General features: G+C 37.3%; 1 protein-coding gene across 4 annotated transcripts in view; it reads left to right on the forward strand.

Annotated features, from left to right (window-relative positions):
* Positions 1-15,996, forward strand: part of slc46a3 (solute carrier family 46 member 3) — a 46,455-nt gene that overhangs the window by 11,082 nt on the left and 19,377 nt on the right. For all 4 annotated transcript variants that reach the window (XM_034008598.3, XM_034008599.3, XM_034008600.3 and 1 more), the window contains 3 exons: positions 3,749-3,959; positions 4,049-4,919; positions 5,722-5,805. In XM_034008598.3, coding sequence (XP_033864489.3) covers positions 3,771-3,959; positions 4,049-4,919; positions 5,722-5,805 — 1,144 coding nt within the window. In that variant the 5' untranslated portion in view covers positions 3,749-3,770. The remainder of the gene's footprint in view (positions 1-3,748; positions 3,960-4,048; positions 4,920-5,721; positions 5,806-15,996) is intronic.

The following is a 15,996-nucleotide window of genomic DNA, read 5'->3' on the forward strand; positions in this document are numbered from 1 at the left end:
TGAATGCATGCTCATGTTTATGTCACTGCATCGATAATCATATCGTCAAAAAAAAATATTACGGTTCAATCGACACACCCCTAGATCCGATAGTCTCTGCTTCAACATCTCTGTCCGGCAGCCTGTTCCAATGGTTCACCACAATTTTAAATACCTCAGTTTTAAATACCTCCTTCTTTCTAGGCTATACAGATCCAGCTCTTTCTGAAGTCCTTTTCGTACATAGCCTCCTCTATTTCATTACTATTCGTGTTGTACTTGCCTCTAATGTTTTTGCGCCCTATGTGCTGTCTCCTATAATGTTGTTATACTATATAAATATTCCTCCATTTTGGTCCATATTATAGTTTCCATGATTTTACACGTGATTGATATTAAACTTATAGGTCTGTAGTTCCCAGGGTCAAATCTATGCCATTTTTTTAAATATAGGAACAACATTACCAATTTTCCAGTCCAGTAGGATGGTTCCTTTATTTATAGCTTTGTTGAATGTATAACATATTGGTTTAAAAATCTGTTCTCTAGTTACAAACTGGCTTTGGAGGTTGATGAAAATATCTTGGTTTCAGTTTTTTAACTGTACAGTAATTATATGAATCCCTTGCTTTTTTCCTGTTATTTAACATGGTTAAACTGGGCAGGTACGTGAAGTTACAGCATGTAAAAAGTGGGACTGAATTCCCAAACGTGGCATCTGGTTTTTTTTTTTTTTATATGCAACTGAATCCATTCTGTCTTGTTAAGACCTGAATTTACTATTTTAGAACCCAAAAATAAAAATCTAAAAAAATTACCAAGAAAAGGTCAAGGTTCTGGCTTTGTCTGTGCAAAATTACAGGAAGGTCATATTTTTGGTTTGCTTTGAAAAAATCAAAACCTAACCCAACCCCCCCCCCCCCCCCCCCTCCCATTTCAAAGAAACCTGAATCCAGTGACATGAGTAAATTAATAGCACATCATCAGTGGGAAAAAAAGTCAGCAACTTTTATTCCAGATGAAAAATTACTTTTTTGCGACAAAGGTCACACCAGTCAATGACCCCTTCTCTCTCTCCACCGTCTTTTTGAGATCTTGATTCTGAAACTTGTACAGCCTGTTGAGGAAGATGAAGTGATACTAGGGCATATAACACTGCAAAGAACCTGTTTTGAATTTGCGATGCGATTTCCAATAAAATGATACCCCCCACAAGTCTGTAGCACAATCCGTTTTTGAGTACAGTAATCCATCGCGTATCCAACTGCGATGGGACCAGATTAAGGGTGGATATCTAAAAGGTGGATAAATGAATCCTGTTTTAAATACCATTATACACAGCTGTAACAATTACTATATTCACACAATTATTGTTTTGAGATTCATCTTTTATTAGGGAGCTCCCCTAAATCCCTTGTTTAGAAAGATACAGGGTATTAATGCTTGTGATAGGGGAGCCATCTACCATGTGGGTGTGTGCATTCACTGCTGAGTCTGACACTGGGGAAGTGCAGTAATATTCCTTAGGATTGCACGATGTTGCTATACAAGACTCTGAAAAATAATCATTATGATATTCTAGTTGTGCAGCTTTAGTTTTAAATTCGACATTCTGAAATGGTTCACAAAAATATAATGGATGCTGTACCGCTATTTGTACAGTAGCTGACCACTGAAATAAACTGATATGGGCCTTGCTGTATTTAATATGTATTTAATATGTCAATATAATGTTTGCTTTTTCATTTCAAATAGGCTTATTGTTGGGTTTTTTTTGTTTGTAATTTGTATTTGGATGGAAATTGCAGGACAAATCTAATAAAACCATAATGTTACAAAACTAGGAACAAACAACTCACACAGTTAATTTTGGACTTAAAAGTTAAAAGCCATCTTTCTTTTTGCATAAAATGAGAGGCTACCCGTTGCATATTGATTAGTATATTTATTAATTTATTTTACTTATATTAGACCTAGCCCATATTACTAATTTTGCTCTTGTGACAGAAATCGAATGATTCTTGGTGTTAGATCTCCCTCCCGACCTGTGAGGGTGCTGTGTAAAGGGAACAGAGTACCCTGGACCAAATGGCATGACAATTTATTCCCATGGGTAGGTGGAAGTCGGCCATCTAGAAAAAGGGCGGAGCTACGGTACCTGAACGGTGTGGCATCCTCAGATTGGAGGAGCGGATGCGCTCGTTAACCAAGGAGTCATGAGGGAGGATATAAATTGGGGTCGTAGTGAAAGTGATCTGTTCCTTTGTAAATGGTTAGAAACAACCTAGAAGGAGACCCTGTGTTGCGAGAAACGTGAGTGTTGTGTTTTGTTAGTTTGTCTAGTAAACTGTTTGTTTTTGACTACTAACACCTATCCGGTGCTGTTGCCGCAGGCCAGCATTAAACCCGGACACCAGCCCTTCCCTTTCACTGAGAAACTTTTCACCACAAGCACTAATTCACTCACTGTAGGAACTGTGTATATGTTTTGAGTTACGTGTCGGTGTAAACGGGACTTTTTGGTTACGGGTCAAACCCGGGGATTACAAACAAAATGATACAAGCCACTGTATCACTTTACAGCATTTATTATTTACAGTTGTTTGCCGTAAGGCTCTGGACATCGAAACATCAATAAACACCCTTGCACCTGTAAATTGTTGTCTGTCTGTTCCTTCCACACTGCTGCATAGCCTACACCTGCACTCACTTGAGTAGTTTGCCACAGCCCTACACAAAAAAATGTATCTGTGTACCATTATTGTATGTGTTTGCTATTGGAAACTGGAATGTGTTTTTACAAAGTCTCAAAAATCACTATTGGTATTTGTTGCATCAAATCATATCCTGGGTTTGAAGCATGTCTGAATCATTGGGTCTTGGAAATAGCAGGTTTGTGTGCTAATAACATTTTGGACTCGGTCATACTTTTTTTTACTGTTGGTAGCCAGAAAACCCTTATTTTGCCAGGGTATTAGTGAACTCCTGGTAGTTTAAGTCAACTAACTCCCAGTCCCTTGGAACTTCTTTACGTAGCCTAATCTATGTGATATAGTAACAGTATGATGTATCAAACTCTGAATGTGTTTTTTTGCCTTTTTTTTTTTTTTACAACATAACTGACACCATTGCAAACTATTTTTTATTTTTTTTATTTAGTGAACTGTAATAGAACTTAACTTTTTTTTTTTCCACCGCCCTCAACACAGCACAGTTGCACTGTATAATCTTTCTTAAAACAGTGTACGTGCCAAATTAGTACCAGCAGAACCGGCACTACGCAGACCTGTCTTTTGACACATGTTCAATGCTGATACTTATTATACACAACACCATCTTCACATGGCAGGTTTCGTGCAGGACCAGAAACCTGCGTCAGTGATTCAGTGATGCAGCAAATGCATTTTATATGGAGACAAGTGCCGGAGGGTTCATGGTGTGTTTTTGTCTTCTGTCGAGTCACATTGAAGATTTGATAATTTGTTCAGTTTCATTCTTCAGTAGATTTATGACGTGTGTGTGTGTGTGTGTGTGTGTGTGTGTGTGTGTATATATATATATATATATATATATATATATATATATATATATATAATATATATAAAAAATATCAAAACAACTGTTCTTAAAAAATATATTTTGATAATACATGTAGCCCAGGAGAAAGCAATTGTAAGTGTTTCGTTTATTGTAAACACTAAAAGGTGTTCAGTAACTCTAAGTAAAACAGTCTGATTAACATAGTTTATTGTCCTTTTTTATTACACAGTGGGTCTGACCAAAGTGGAAGAATGAAGCGACTTTTTTTTGTGGAGCCAGTTGTTGCCATTTATGCCTTTGCTTATTTCATGGCATCTCCACTGCTGCAGCAGTTTGTCTACCGCCGCCTGTGGGAGGAGTTGACTAACTCCAGTTATCCAGGCAGTGAGAATTCTTCTGACTGCACTCCCAACAAGAGCAACGTAACCAGTGGGCAGGAGGTCAGTAATGTTGGCGGTCAACTTATGTCCAAACATGAAATATAAAAACAAATAACCATGAATACTTTTTTTGTTTTTCTCTTTTACAGGTTGTGCAGAAGGCAGCTTCCATATTTTTCCTGTACACTGATTTGTTTTCACTGATCCCAAGCCTGTTGGTTACCTTGATCCTGGTGGCACGCAGCGATCGTCGGGGACGGAAGATGACTATACTGCTTCCTCTCATCGGAGCTACTGTCTCCTCCCTAGCATACTTTTTTGTGTCTTTCTTTACTTTGAATCTGTACTTACTTTTAGTAGCTTCCTTCGTAAGCTCACTCTTTGGTGGATTTGGAACGCTTTTGGGAGGTTGTTTCTCATATGTGGCTGACTTGTGTGATAATGCCAAGCAAAAAAATATTCGTATGGCTCTGGTTGACATGGTTATTGGTCTGCTATCTGGGATAGCTTCTCTGTCCACTGGCTACTTTTTAAGGGAAATGGGTTTTAATTGGCCATTTCTAACGACAGCTGTGCTTCACTGCCTTAATATTATATATGTTATCTTCTTCCTGGAAGAGACCGTCAAGACACCTGCTATCAGCCACCTACAAGGGCCTGATCCAAGCCCTTTGAAACAGCTGTTTTTTGGAGTGTATCTGCTCTTTGCAGCATCCAGTGCCAAAAGAAACACCATTTTTATCATTTTGCTGTTAGCTTTCTCATTTTATAATTTCGCAAACATTGGCGGCCTGTCTATTTTCATTCTTTACGAATTGAATACTCCTTTATGCTGGAGTGAAATCCTAATTGGGTATGGCTCTGCTCTTTCCACATTAATTTTCTTGACCAGTTTTGCTGGTGTTTCCTTGTTGTCTTTCTGCCTCGATGACATTTACATTGTGTTAATTGGACTCCTGTCGGTCATGTCAGGAATGTTAATGACTGCATTTGCCAAAACCACACTGCTGATGTTTCTAGGTAGGTAATTGCACTTTAATTATGCCACTGCAAATTATTTTTGCTATTGTTTTCCTTTCTAGACCTATGTGTCACAACACCACGCAGGTTTAGTAGCAGCAGACTGACCAGGCATTATTTGATTTGTTTAAAACCTTTAGTCAAGCTGTGTTGTACATTTATTAGTAGTGCAGGTTTTTAGAGTTCAAATTCCTCCCAGGTTGGGAAGTATTTGATAACTTTTAAAGGATCCTTGAGTCACAAGACCCATCATTTTGAGGAAGTTCTCTTTGTCAGTTAGGGAGAATTGTTTTTTACACCCGATGCAGCTTGTGACAAAACTTTCGTAATTGGCTCTACATATATGAAAGTTGAAATGCTTCTTTTGTTTTGGTTATGCTCGATTAGGCTGGTGGAGCTCTTAGATGATAAAATAATAATATAAATTAAGCACTGCTTTTTTATCTAAAATAATACTATTTGCATATACAGTAAGAGATTCTGGTGTCTTGCACAGTAAAAAAAAAAATGACTGGTGCTTTTAATAATTATTATTGTATAATACTGATCTTATGTCTAATATAAGGAACCTTATATAAAGGTTTGGGTTATTTTTCATATACTCTGAAATAGCCCTGGGATAATGTTTAATTGGCTTCACTTTATCCTAGTACACTATTACTGACTTCTCTTTGTTGCTTTCTGATAAGTGAAAATAACAGTAGACATTAAGTAAATACATTTAATTTAATGCAAACCATACATTACTGTACATCTGCAAACAAAGCAAAATAAATGTATCATTTTATTTTATTTTTTTCAGTGAGATTACCTTTACTTTTTGCCGTTATGCCTGCTCCGGTGTTACGCTCCATGATGTCAAAGATTGTTTTGGATTCTGAACAGGGTAAGTGACTTGTATTGTCTAATGACTAACACAAAACCCCAAAAGCATATCCTGCTGCTAAGAACCATGCCACATCTACATTTTGTTCAGTTGTATTGTGAATCCATCGACTTAAAATTGTTAAAGTGCTTGAACCCGAGTTTATATCTACAAATTCGAAACACTCTTTTTGAGTCTTCTTTAAGATGATACTTACTTATTTTAAGTATCATTGCCTTAAAAAAAAAAAAATTGAGTCAGCGTATCGTGCCTCCAGAAATAATAAAATAAAAAACAAATGCAGCAACAAGTTGGTCTGCCTTGTTAAAAAAATAGACCTTTCAAGACAAGTGTAGAGTACCCACGATTAAAATAGTTCTAAGTAGAAATAAAAATAATAATCTACATGTGTGACAGAGAGCGAATGAATCCTAGTCAACGATCTCCCTCCCGACCTGTGAGGGCACGGTATAACAGGAACAGTGTGCCCCGTACTGGATGGTTTGACAGTTCATTCCAGGGTCAGTCGGAAGTCGGCCATCCAGAAAGGGGGCGGAGTCACAATACCAGAAGTCATCACCTTAATGCGGAAGGCGATGTATGGATTGGAGGATATGTGATTGCACTTGCTACCGAAGGGAGAGTGGCTGAAGGTATATCAGGGGATGTGGCCAAGCAATTTGTTCCTTTGTTATGGTTACGGAAAGACCTTTAAAGGACGTACTGTTGTAAAAAGAAAACATGAGTTTTTGGTGTTTTGTTTTGTCTCTTTAAACTGGCACGTTTGTCATTTATAGAAGGCTAAACTGTTATTTTAAATTAATGGATTTTTAGAATGTGAATCCCTTATAAGTAATCAAAAGTCTAACTCTGATATTACATTAGCTTCCATCCGGGCTGCCCACAAAACAGCAAACTATAGTTTTATATAGTTTACTGGATCGTTTCAGTAGAGTACATTGTATTGAACAAACACTGTAATACTAAGAAACAAACCTGACCATTATTACACTGTTTTTTTTTAATAATGTGTGAAATGTTTAAAGACATTTTCTTCAGAATCTCAGATTACTTGAACTACTAAAATGGTTTTGTAATACTGACGGTAAACAAGGTTTTGTACATTGAGAACAGTAATTGATATGCCTTTCACTTCTGGAGTCCTAGGTTTTAGTTTGGCTTAGATCACAAATTAAATATCAACTTTGTCCTCACAAAATAACTGCACAATTCATTCAACTAGGCCCTTTGTAACTATCACCTTATTGTTTAATAGTTTAATTATTCCTTCATTTTTACTTCACGTTTACAAACAAATCCATCAGAGATGCAATTCCCCTTATTAAGCTCCCAGGATGTTATGTTTTTGTTAACAATAACCACCATGCCTAGAATTTCCATGATCTTTAAGAGAATACTGGATTTTTTGTAGGAAGGCTATTGTTAAATGGTAATGCTTCTTTAAAACAATAATGTCGTTTGGCATTTCCTGACACCTGGGCCAAGTGCATGAGGATCTACAGTGCTTCTGTTTGAACAATAATAGTCTCTGACACAGTAATTAAAAACACATACAAAAACTAGTACAAGTGAGAAGGCTTAAAAATATTTATTTCCGCTGCAGTTAGGAGTGTTCTCATACCTCAAAATTGTCTTGAGTTTAGTTACATATTTTCATATATAAATTAAGGAAACTTGATGAGAAATTTATTTTTTAAATTGTTTAATATCTGAACAGTATCAAAGCTTTTGGAGGCTTAAGGAAGAGGCACGATACTATTGCATGGTATCTTATGATTTATAGTGCTGCTAACCCTATTTCCTGCTGTTTGCTGATGGTTTGCTGATCTTATGGCATGCTTTTCTCAAGACCGCTCTGTCTATTGGAAGACCAAATCTAAAGTTTTTGCAGGACAGGTATTTAGAGATCTGTGGAGCAAATTTTCAGTGCAAGACAATCAATCAATCAATAATACAATATTTGCACTATGAATAGGATTGTGCAGAACAAATAGGATCAGTGGTTACAAATAGGCTCTGGGCTTGACGAGGCATAGCCCGGGCACCTCTTCAGCTAGTTAAAAATGTCATAAAATGTTTTGCTCGCAAATGCGTTTTCTTAAAATTCTCAACATAGTCCATTGCCAGGGACATTTAATTAGTTTACATTTCAGCTACATGCCATGAAGATGACACTGGCTGCGAAAGAAGGACTGCAACTCTATTGTTGTTTTTATATACAAATAAGTTTGCCTGCTTTGAAAAACATCTTGAACGATACAAGCAGTTTCTTACACTACTTGGCTTGATTGAATGAGTAGTACACAAGCTTCAATATGAAAGCTGAACATTAATTTCAATAAACAACAAGTTTTTCATGAAAAAAAAACAATATTGTAGCCTACTTCACTAAAGTGAAAACTTATTTTTAAATACCACTGCTTCCGATTATTACTACTGCTTAATAACAGGAACAACGTGTTATTTAGGGTTGTTGTTGAAATTAAACATGTTCATGCCTGCCTGTACTCCACGCAGGAACTTTACCTTAACTTCCCTTATTCAAAAAAATATAAAAACAATAACAACTCTCTGGTTCTCTCTTCCCGTTTTTCAATGAATGTAACTGAATTAATAGAGAATAAAAACAAACCAAGCTAACAACTATCTAGCCTAAATTGTTTTTTGTTTTTTACAGTTCTCTAAGTCTCTACAGTTCTGTTGAATTCACAGCACTGATAATGATAGATATGGCAAGCTATTACAGTGCGGACCATGGGTCAAAACAATGTATGTGTAGGGGCAGTGTATGTTTGTTTTTTTTTTTTTTTTTTTAATCAATGTCGGCCTTCTGGAGTCATCTGAATGCCTTTCCACTTTTTATTTCATTTTAAACCGTTTAAATACCAAACCATAACAAACAATAATAGTACATATACACAGAGCAAAAAAAGTGCAAAATACATAGTGTTCGCCTCCCACTCTTTCCCCACCCTCCCTTTAATTAATTTTTCTGCATATACTACTACTTTGTCTATGATGTAGAATATGTGATTATAAAATCTGACACTAGTACATGCTCTTTCAAATAAACTTGTTATGATTTTGAATGTGCGGTTCATAAGAACGGTATTATTAAGAACATACGTGGCAGCCGCAGATTGGAGAGACTGTTGCAGTCGTTTACCAAGGGGTCATGTGTGACGGCATAAAGGGGGACAGAGAATCGCAATGTGTTAAGAACATAAGAACATAAGAAAGTTTACAAACGAGAGGAGGCCATTCAGCCCATCTTGCTTGTTTGGTTGTTAGTAGCTAATTGATCCCAGAATCTTATCAAGCAGCTTCTTGAAGGATCCCAGGGTGTCAGCTTCAACAACATTACTGGGGAGTTGGTTCCAGACCCTCACAATTCTCTGTGTAAAAAAGTGCCTCCTATTTTCTGTTCTGAATGCCCCTTTATCTAATCTCCATTTGTGACCCCTGGTCCTTGTTTCTTTTTTCAAGTCAAAAAAGTCCCCTGGGTCCACATTGTCTATGCCTTTTAGGATTTTGAATGTTTGAATCAGATCACCGCATAGTCTTCTTTGTTCAAGACTGAATAGATTCAGTTATTTTAGCCTGTCTGCATACGACATGCCTTTTAAACCTGGGATAATTCTGGTTGCTCTTCTTTGCACTCTTTCTAGAGCAGCAATATCCTTTTTGTAACGAGGTGACCAGAACTGAACACAATATTCTAGGTGAGGTCTTACTAATGCATTGTAAAGTTATAACATTACTTCCCTTGATTTAAATTCAACACTTTTCACAATATATCCGAGCATCTTGTTGGCCTTTTTATAGCTTCCCCACATTGTCTAGATGAAGACATTTCTGAGTCAACATAAAGTCATAGATTCCTTCTTCAATTTCAGTATCTCCCATATGATATTTATAATGCACATTTTTATTGCCTGTGTGCAGTACCTTACACTTTTTTCTATTAAATGTCATTTGCCATGTGTCTGCCCAGTTCTGAATGCTGTCTAGATAATTTTGAATGACCTTTGCTGCTGCAACAGTGTTTGCCACTCCTCCTATTTTTGTGTCATCTGCAAATGTAACAAGTTTGCTTACTATACCAGAATCTAAATCATTAATGTAGATTAGGAATAGCAGAGGACCTAATACTGATCCCTATGGTACGCCACTGGTTACCTCGCTCCATTTTGAGGTTTCCCCTCTAATCAGTACTTTCTGTTTTCTACATGTTAACCACTCCCTAATCCATGTGCATGCATTTCCTTGAATCCCTACTGCATTCAGTTTGAGAATTAATCTTTTATGCGGGACTTTGTCAAAAGCTTTCTGGAACTCTAAATAAACCATTACCATATAGGTAATTTTCCATTTTGGATCTTAGTATAGTTTCCATAAGTTTACATATAATAGAAGTCAGGCTTATTGGTCTGTAGTTCGGTTTTGTCTCCCTTTTTGTGGATAGGTATTACGTTTGCAATTTTCCAGTCTGTCGGTACAACCCCTGTGTCAAGAGACTGTTGCATGATCTTGGTTAGCGGTTTGTAAATAACTTCTTTCATTTCTTTGAGTACTATTGGGAGGACCTCATCCCAGGGGATTTGTTTATTTTAAGAGCTCCTAGTCCCTTTAACACTTCTGCCTCTGTTATGCTAAAGTTATTTAAAACTGGATAGGAACAGGTCGAAATGTGGGGCATGTTGTCCGTGTCCTCCTTTGTAAAAAAAAAAAAATTTTTATATATATATATATATATATATATATATATATATATATACAGTGCCTTGCGAAAGTATTCGGCCCCCTTGAACTTTGCGACCTTTTGCCACATTTCAGGCTTCAAACATAAAGATATGAAACTGTAATTTTTTGTGAAGAATCAACAACAAGTGGGACACAATCATGAAGTGGAACGAAATTTATTGGATATTTCAAACTTTTTTAACAAATAAAAAACTGAAAAATTGGGCGTGCAAAATTATTCAGCCCCCTTAAGTTAATACTTTGTAGCGCCACCTTTTGCTGTGATTACAGCTGTAAGTCGCTTGGGGTATGTCTCTATCAGTTTTGCACATCGAGAGACTGAAATTTTTGCCCATTCCTCCTTGCAAAACAGCTCGAGCTCAGTGAGGTTGGATGGAGAGCATTTGTGAACAGCAGTTTTCAGTTCTTTCCACAGATTCTCGATTGGATTCAGGTCTGGACTTTGACTTGGCCATTCTAACACCTGGATATGTTTATTTGTGAACCATTCCATTGTAGATTTTGCTTTATGTTTTAGATCATTGTCTTGTTGGAAGACAAATCTCCGTCCCAGTCTCAGGTCTTTTGCAGACTCCATCAGGTTTTCTTCCAGAATGGTCCTGTATTTGGCTCCATCCATCTTCCCATCAATTTTAACCATCTTCCCTGTCCCTGCTGAAGAAAAGCAGGCCCAAACCATGATGCTGCCACCACCATGTTTGACAGTGGGGATGGTGTGTTCAGGGTGATGAGCTGTGTTGCTTTTACGCCAAACATAACGTTTTGCATTGTTGCCAAAAAGTTTGATTTTGGTTTCATCTGACCAGAGCACCTTCTTCCACATGTTTGGTGTGTCTCCCAGGTGGCTTGTGGCAAACTGTAAACAACACTTTTTATGGATATCTTTAAGAAATGGCTTTCTTCTTGCCACTCTTCCATAAAGGCCAGATTTGTGCAGTATACGACTGATTGTTGTCTCCTATGGACAGAGTCTCCCACCTCAGCTGTAGATCTCTGCAGTTCATCCAGAGTGATCATGGGCCTCTTGGCTGCATCTCTGATCAGTCTTCTCCTTGTATGAGCTGAAAGTTTAGAGGGACGGCCAGGTCTTGGTAGATTTGCAGTGGTCTGATACTCCTTCCATTTCAATATTATCGCTTGCACAGTGCTCCTTGGGATGTTTAAAGCTTGGGAAATCTTTTTGTATCCAAATCCGGCTTTAAACTTCTCCACAACAGTATCTCGGACCTGCCTGGTGTGTTCCTTGTTCTTCATGATGCTCTCTGCGCTTTAAACGGACCTCTGAGACTATCACAGTGCAGGTGCATTTATACGGAGACTTGATTACACACAGGTGGATTCTATTTATCATCATTAGTCATTTAGGTCAACATTGGATCATTCAGAGATCCTCACTGAACTTCTGGAGAGAGTTTGCTGCACTGAAAGTAAAGGGGCTGAATAATTTTGCATGCCCAATTTTTCAGTTTTTTATTTGTTAAAAAAGTTTGAAATATCCAATAAATTTCGTTCCACTTCATGATTGTGTCCCACTTGTTGTTGATTCTTCACAAAAAATTACAGTTTCATATCTTTATGTTTGAAGCCTGAAATGTGGCAAAAGGTCGCAAAGTTCAAGGGGGCCGAATACTTTCGCAAGGCACTGTATATATATATATATATACACAGTACTGTGCAAACGTTTTAGGCAGGTGTGAAAAAATGCTGTAAAGTAAGAATGCTTTCAAAAATAGACATGTTAATAGTTTATATTTATCAATTAACAAAATGCAAAGTGAGTGAACAGAAGAAAAATCTACATCAAATCAATATTTGGTGTGACCACCCTTTGCCTTCAAAACAGCATCAATTCTTCTAGGTACACTTGCACACAGTTTTTGAAGGAACTCGGCAGGTAGGTTGGCCCAAACATCTTGGAGAACTAACCACAGTTCTTCTGTGGATTTAGGCAGCCTCAGTTGCTTCTCTCTCTTCATGTAATCCCAGACAGACTCGATGATGTTGAGATCAGGGCTCTGTGGGGGCCATACCATCACTTCCAGGACTCCTTGTTCTTTCCACTGAAGATAGTTCTTAATGATTTTCGCTGTATGTTTGGGGTCGTTGTCATGCTGCAGAATAAATTTGGGGCCAATCAGATGCCTCCCTGATGGTATTGCATGATGGATAAGTATCTGCCTGTACTTCTCAGCATTGAGGAGACCATTAATTCTGACCAAATCCCCAACTCCATTTGCAGAAATGCAGCCCCAAACTTGCAAGGAACCTCCACCATGCTTCACTGTTGCCTGCAGACACTCATTCGTGTACCGCTCTCCAGCCCTTCGGCGAACAAACTGCCTTCTGCTACAGCCAAATATTTCAAATTTTGACATCAGTCCAGAGCACCTGCTGCCATTTTTCTGCACCCCAGTTCCTGTGTTTTCGTGCATAGTTGAGTCGCTTGGCCTTGTTTCCACGTCGGAGGTATGGCTTTTTGGCCGCAAGTCTTCCATGAAGGCCACTTCTGACCAGACTTCTCCGGACAGTAGATGGGTGTACCAGGGTCCCGCTGTTTTCTGCCAATTCTGAGCTGATGGCACTGCTGGACATCTTCCGATTGCGAAGGGAAGTAAGCATGATGTATCTTTCATCTGCTGCAGTAAGTTTCCTTGGCCGACCACTGCGTCTACGGTCCTCAACGTTGCCCGTTTCTTTGTGCTTCTTCAAAAGAGCTTGGACAGCACATCTGGAAACCCCTGTCTGCCTTGAAATTTCTGCCTGGGAGAGACCTTGCTGATGCAGTATAACTACCTTGTGTCTTGTTGCTGTGCTCAGTCTTGCCATGGTGTATGACTTTTGACAGTAAACTGTCTTCAGCAACCTCACCTTGTTAGCTGAGTTTGGCTGTTCCTCACCCAGTTTTATTCCTCCTACACAGCTGTTTCTGTTTCAGTTAATGATTGTGTTTCAACCTACATATTGAATTGATGATCATTAGCACCTGTTTGGTATAATTGTTTAATGATACACCTGACTATATGCCTACAAAATCCCTGACTTTGTGCAAGTGTACCTAGAAGAATTGATGCTGTTTTGAAGGCAAAAGGTGGTCACACCAAATATGGATTTGATTTAGATTCTACTTCTGTTCACTCACTTTGCATTTAGTTAATTGATAAATATAATCTATTAACATGTCTATTTTTGAAAGCATTCTTACTTTACAGCATTTTTTCACACCTGCCTAAAACTTTTGCGCATATATATATATATTTTTTTTCTTCATCTATGATTTTGCCATTTATGTCTCTTAGATATTTAACCTCCTCTTTGAATGTTTTGTTGCTGTTATAATATTGGAAAAACATTTTGGAATTGGTTTTAGCCCCCTTAGCAATGTTGATTTCTATATTTCTATCTCTGTCTTGGCCTTTCTAACTTCCTTTTTGACTTGTGTTTGCAGTTCCAAGTACTCTTTCTGTGTACTTTGTTTTTGGTCCCTTTTAAATGCTCTGTAAAGTGCCTTTTTTTTTGCTGAATATTTTTTTTAATTGATCTATTAAACCATTTTGGCCATTTTGTTTTAGATTTAGATTTGTCTACTTTTGGGATGTAATTGTTTTGCGCCTCTCGTACTACATTTTTAAAAAACAGCCATCCTTTTTATGTGGATGTTTTCTCTGTTTTACTCCAATCTACTTCTGTTAGTCTCTGTTTCATACCTTCATAGTTTGCTTTTCTAAAATTGTAAACCTTAGCTTTAGTCATTACTTTTTGGGTTTTAAAAATCACTTCAAATGAGACCATGTTGTGGTCTGAGTTTGCCAATGGCTGTCTGACCTCTGTTTTAGTTATTCTGTCTTCGTTATTTGAAAAGACTAAATCAAGCCTCCCCTCTAGTCGGTGCCTTGACAAATTTTGTTAGGAAGCAGTCATTTGTCAAGTTCTAACATTTTGTTTCTGAGGCTTCTAGCATTAAGATAAATACATTTAATAGCTGTCTTACCTGAGTTGTTGACCTTGTTTTGATGTGGTCTCCCTTCTTTTTTTGTTTTCTGTCCCCTTCCTTTTTAGTTTAAATGCTTCTGGACCTCCTCAAGGATTATTTCTCCGATTGTCATTGCTTGCGCCCTGGCACCTCTTTCTTTACAAATTAAGCATGAATAGGATGTGAGTTTTTCCTGTTGAGGTGTATATAAAGAGAAAGATAAATTACAATTTAAAATAATTTAGATTCAAATTTAACTAGGAGTAGAACAACTACTTATAGAACAGTCAAATAGGTCGATTGGTTGCCATTTATATTAACTAATCATGTATTTGATAATGTCTGGTGCTGTATTTGTAAATGTACTGTTTCATAACACAGTTTGTGCACTATATTTAAAAATGCTTGGAATTGTTTTTTAAATATTAATTTTCTAAAATTGGAAAATATCTATTATATGTTAATGCATTGCAACTGCAACTGCTTCATCCATCTAAAACCGCATGCTTCACAATCACAAGACGTGTGGTTAGTCGACTACCAGTTTCTGAGGTCAAGGTCACATTTCTATTCATTTCTAGTTGACTATTCGGTTTTGCTCCTAGTTTTAAGTACCCTATAGCTTGAGTTAGAGGCGCATGTAGTCATTCCATGAAAGGAAGAAAGGAGGAAGAAAAAAACAGATTTAGTTTTAAGTTAGATTTTTTGTAATTGCATTTCTTTCTCAGGTGATGGAATCTTTTGGTTTATCCTCGACATACAGGACGGATAACGTCATTATGTTTGTTTATGGATAAAATAAAAGCCCATGAAAAATACCTAATAGGAGAAGCAATAGTAGGCAGTGTGTAAGCTACTGTATTATTATTATTTATTTCTTAGCAGACGCCCTTATCCAGGGCGACTTACAATTGTTACAAGATATCACATTATACATTATTTCACATTATACAGATATCACATTATTTTTACATACAATTACCCATTTATACAGTTGGGTTTTTACTGGAGCAATCTAGGTAAAATACCTTGCTCAAGGGTACAACAGCAGTGTCCCCCACTGGGGATTGAACCCACGACCCTCCGGTCAAGAGTCCAGAGCCCTAACCACTACTCCACACTGCTTCCCATATATACACAAATATATAATAAAATAAAGGACAACAACCTTACAAGGTATCTAGCTTAACCTAATACAAACCTTGTGGTGTTCGTTGCGCTGTAGTACAGATTTGGCCCAGTGTGTTTGTTTTTTTATCATTGTCGTTTACATAAGTATGTTCATGTTAGAACATTTTAATATGTAAGATTATTTCATTAACAATAAATATTTGTAATGCTGAGTAACAGAAGCAAAATTACCATGAATGCATCGCCATTTTTTAAAAAAAGAAAAAGAAGACGACACCTACCCTGGTAATAAGATGTGTTGTGGGTCATCTTTACAATCAGGATGC

The sequence above is a fragment of the Acipenser ruthenus genome, chromosome 9, assembly GCF_902713425.1.
Source record: "Acipenser ruthenus chromosome 9, fAciRut3.2 maternal haplotype, whole genome shotgun sequence".
Lineage (NCBI taxonomy): Eukaryota > Metazoa > Chordata > Actinopteri > Acipenseriformes > Acipenseridae > Acipenser > Acipenser ruthenus.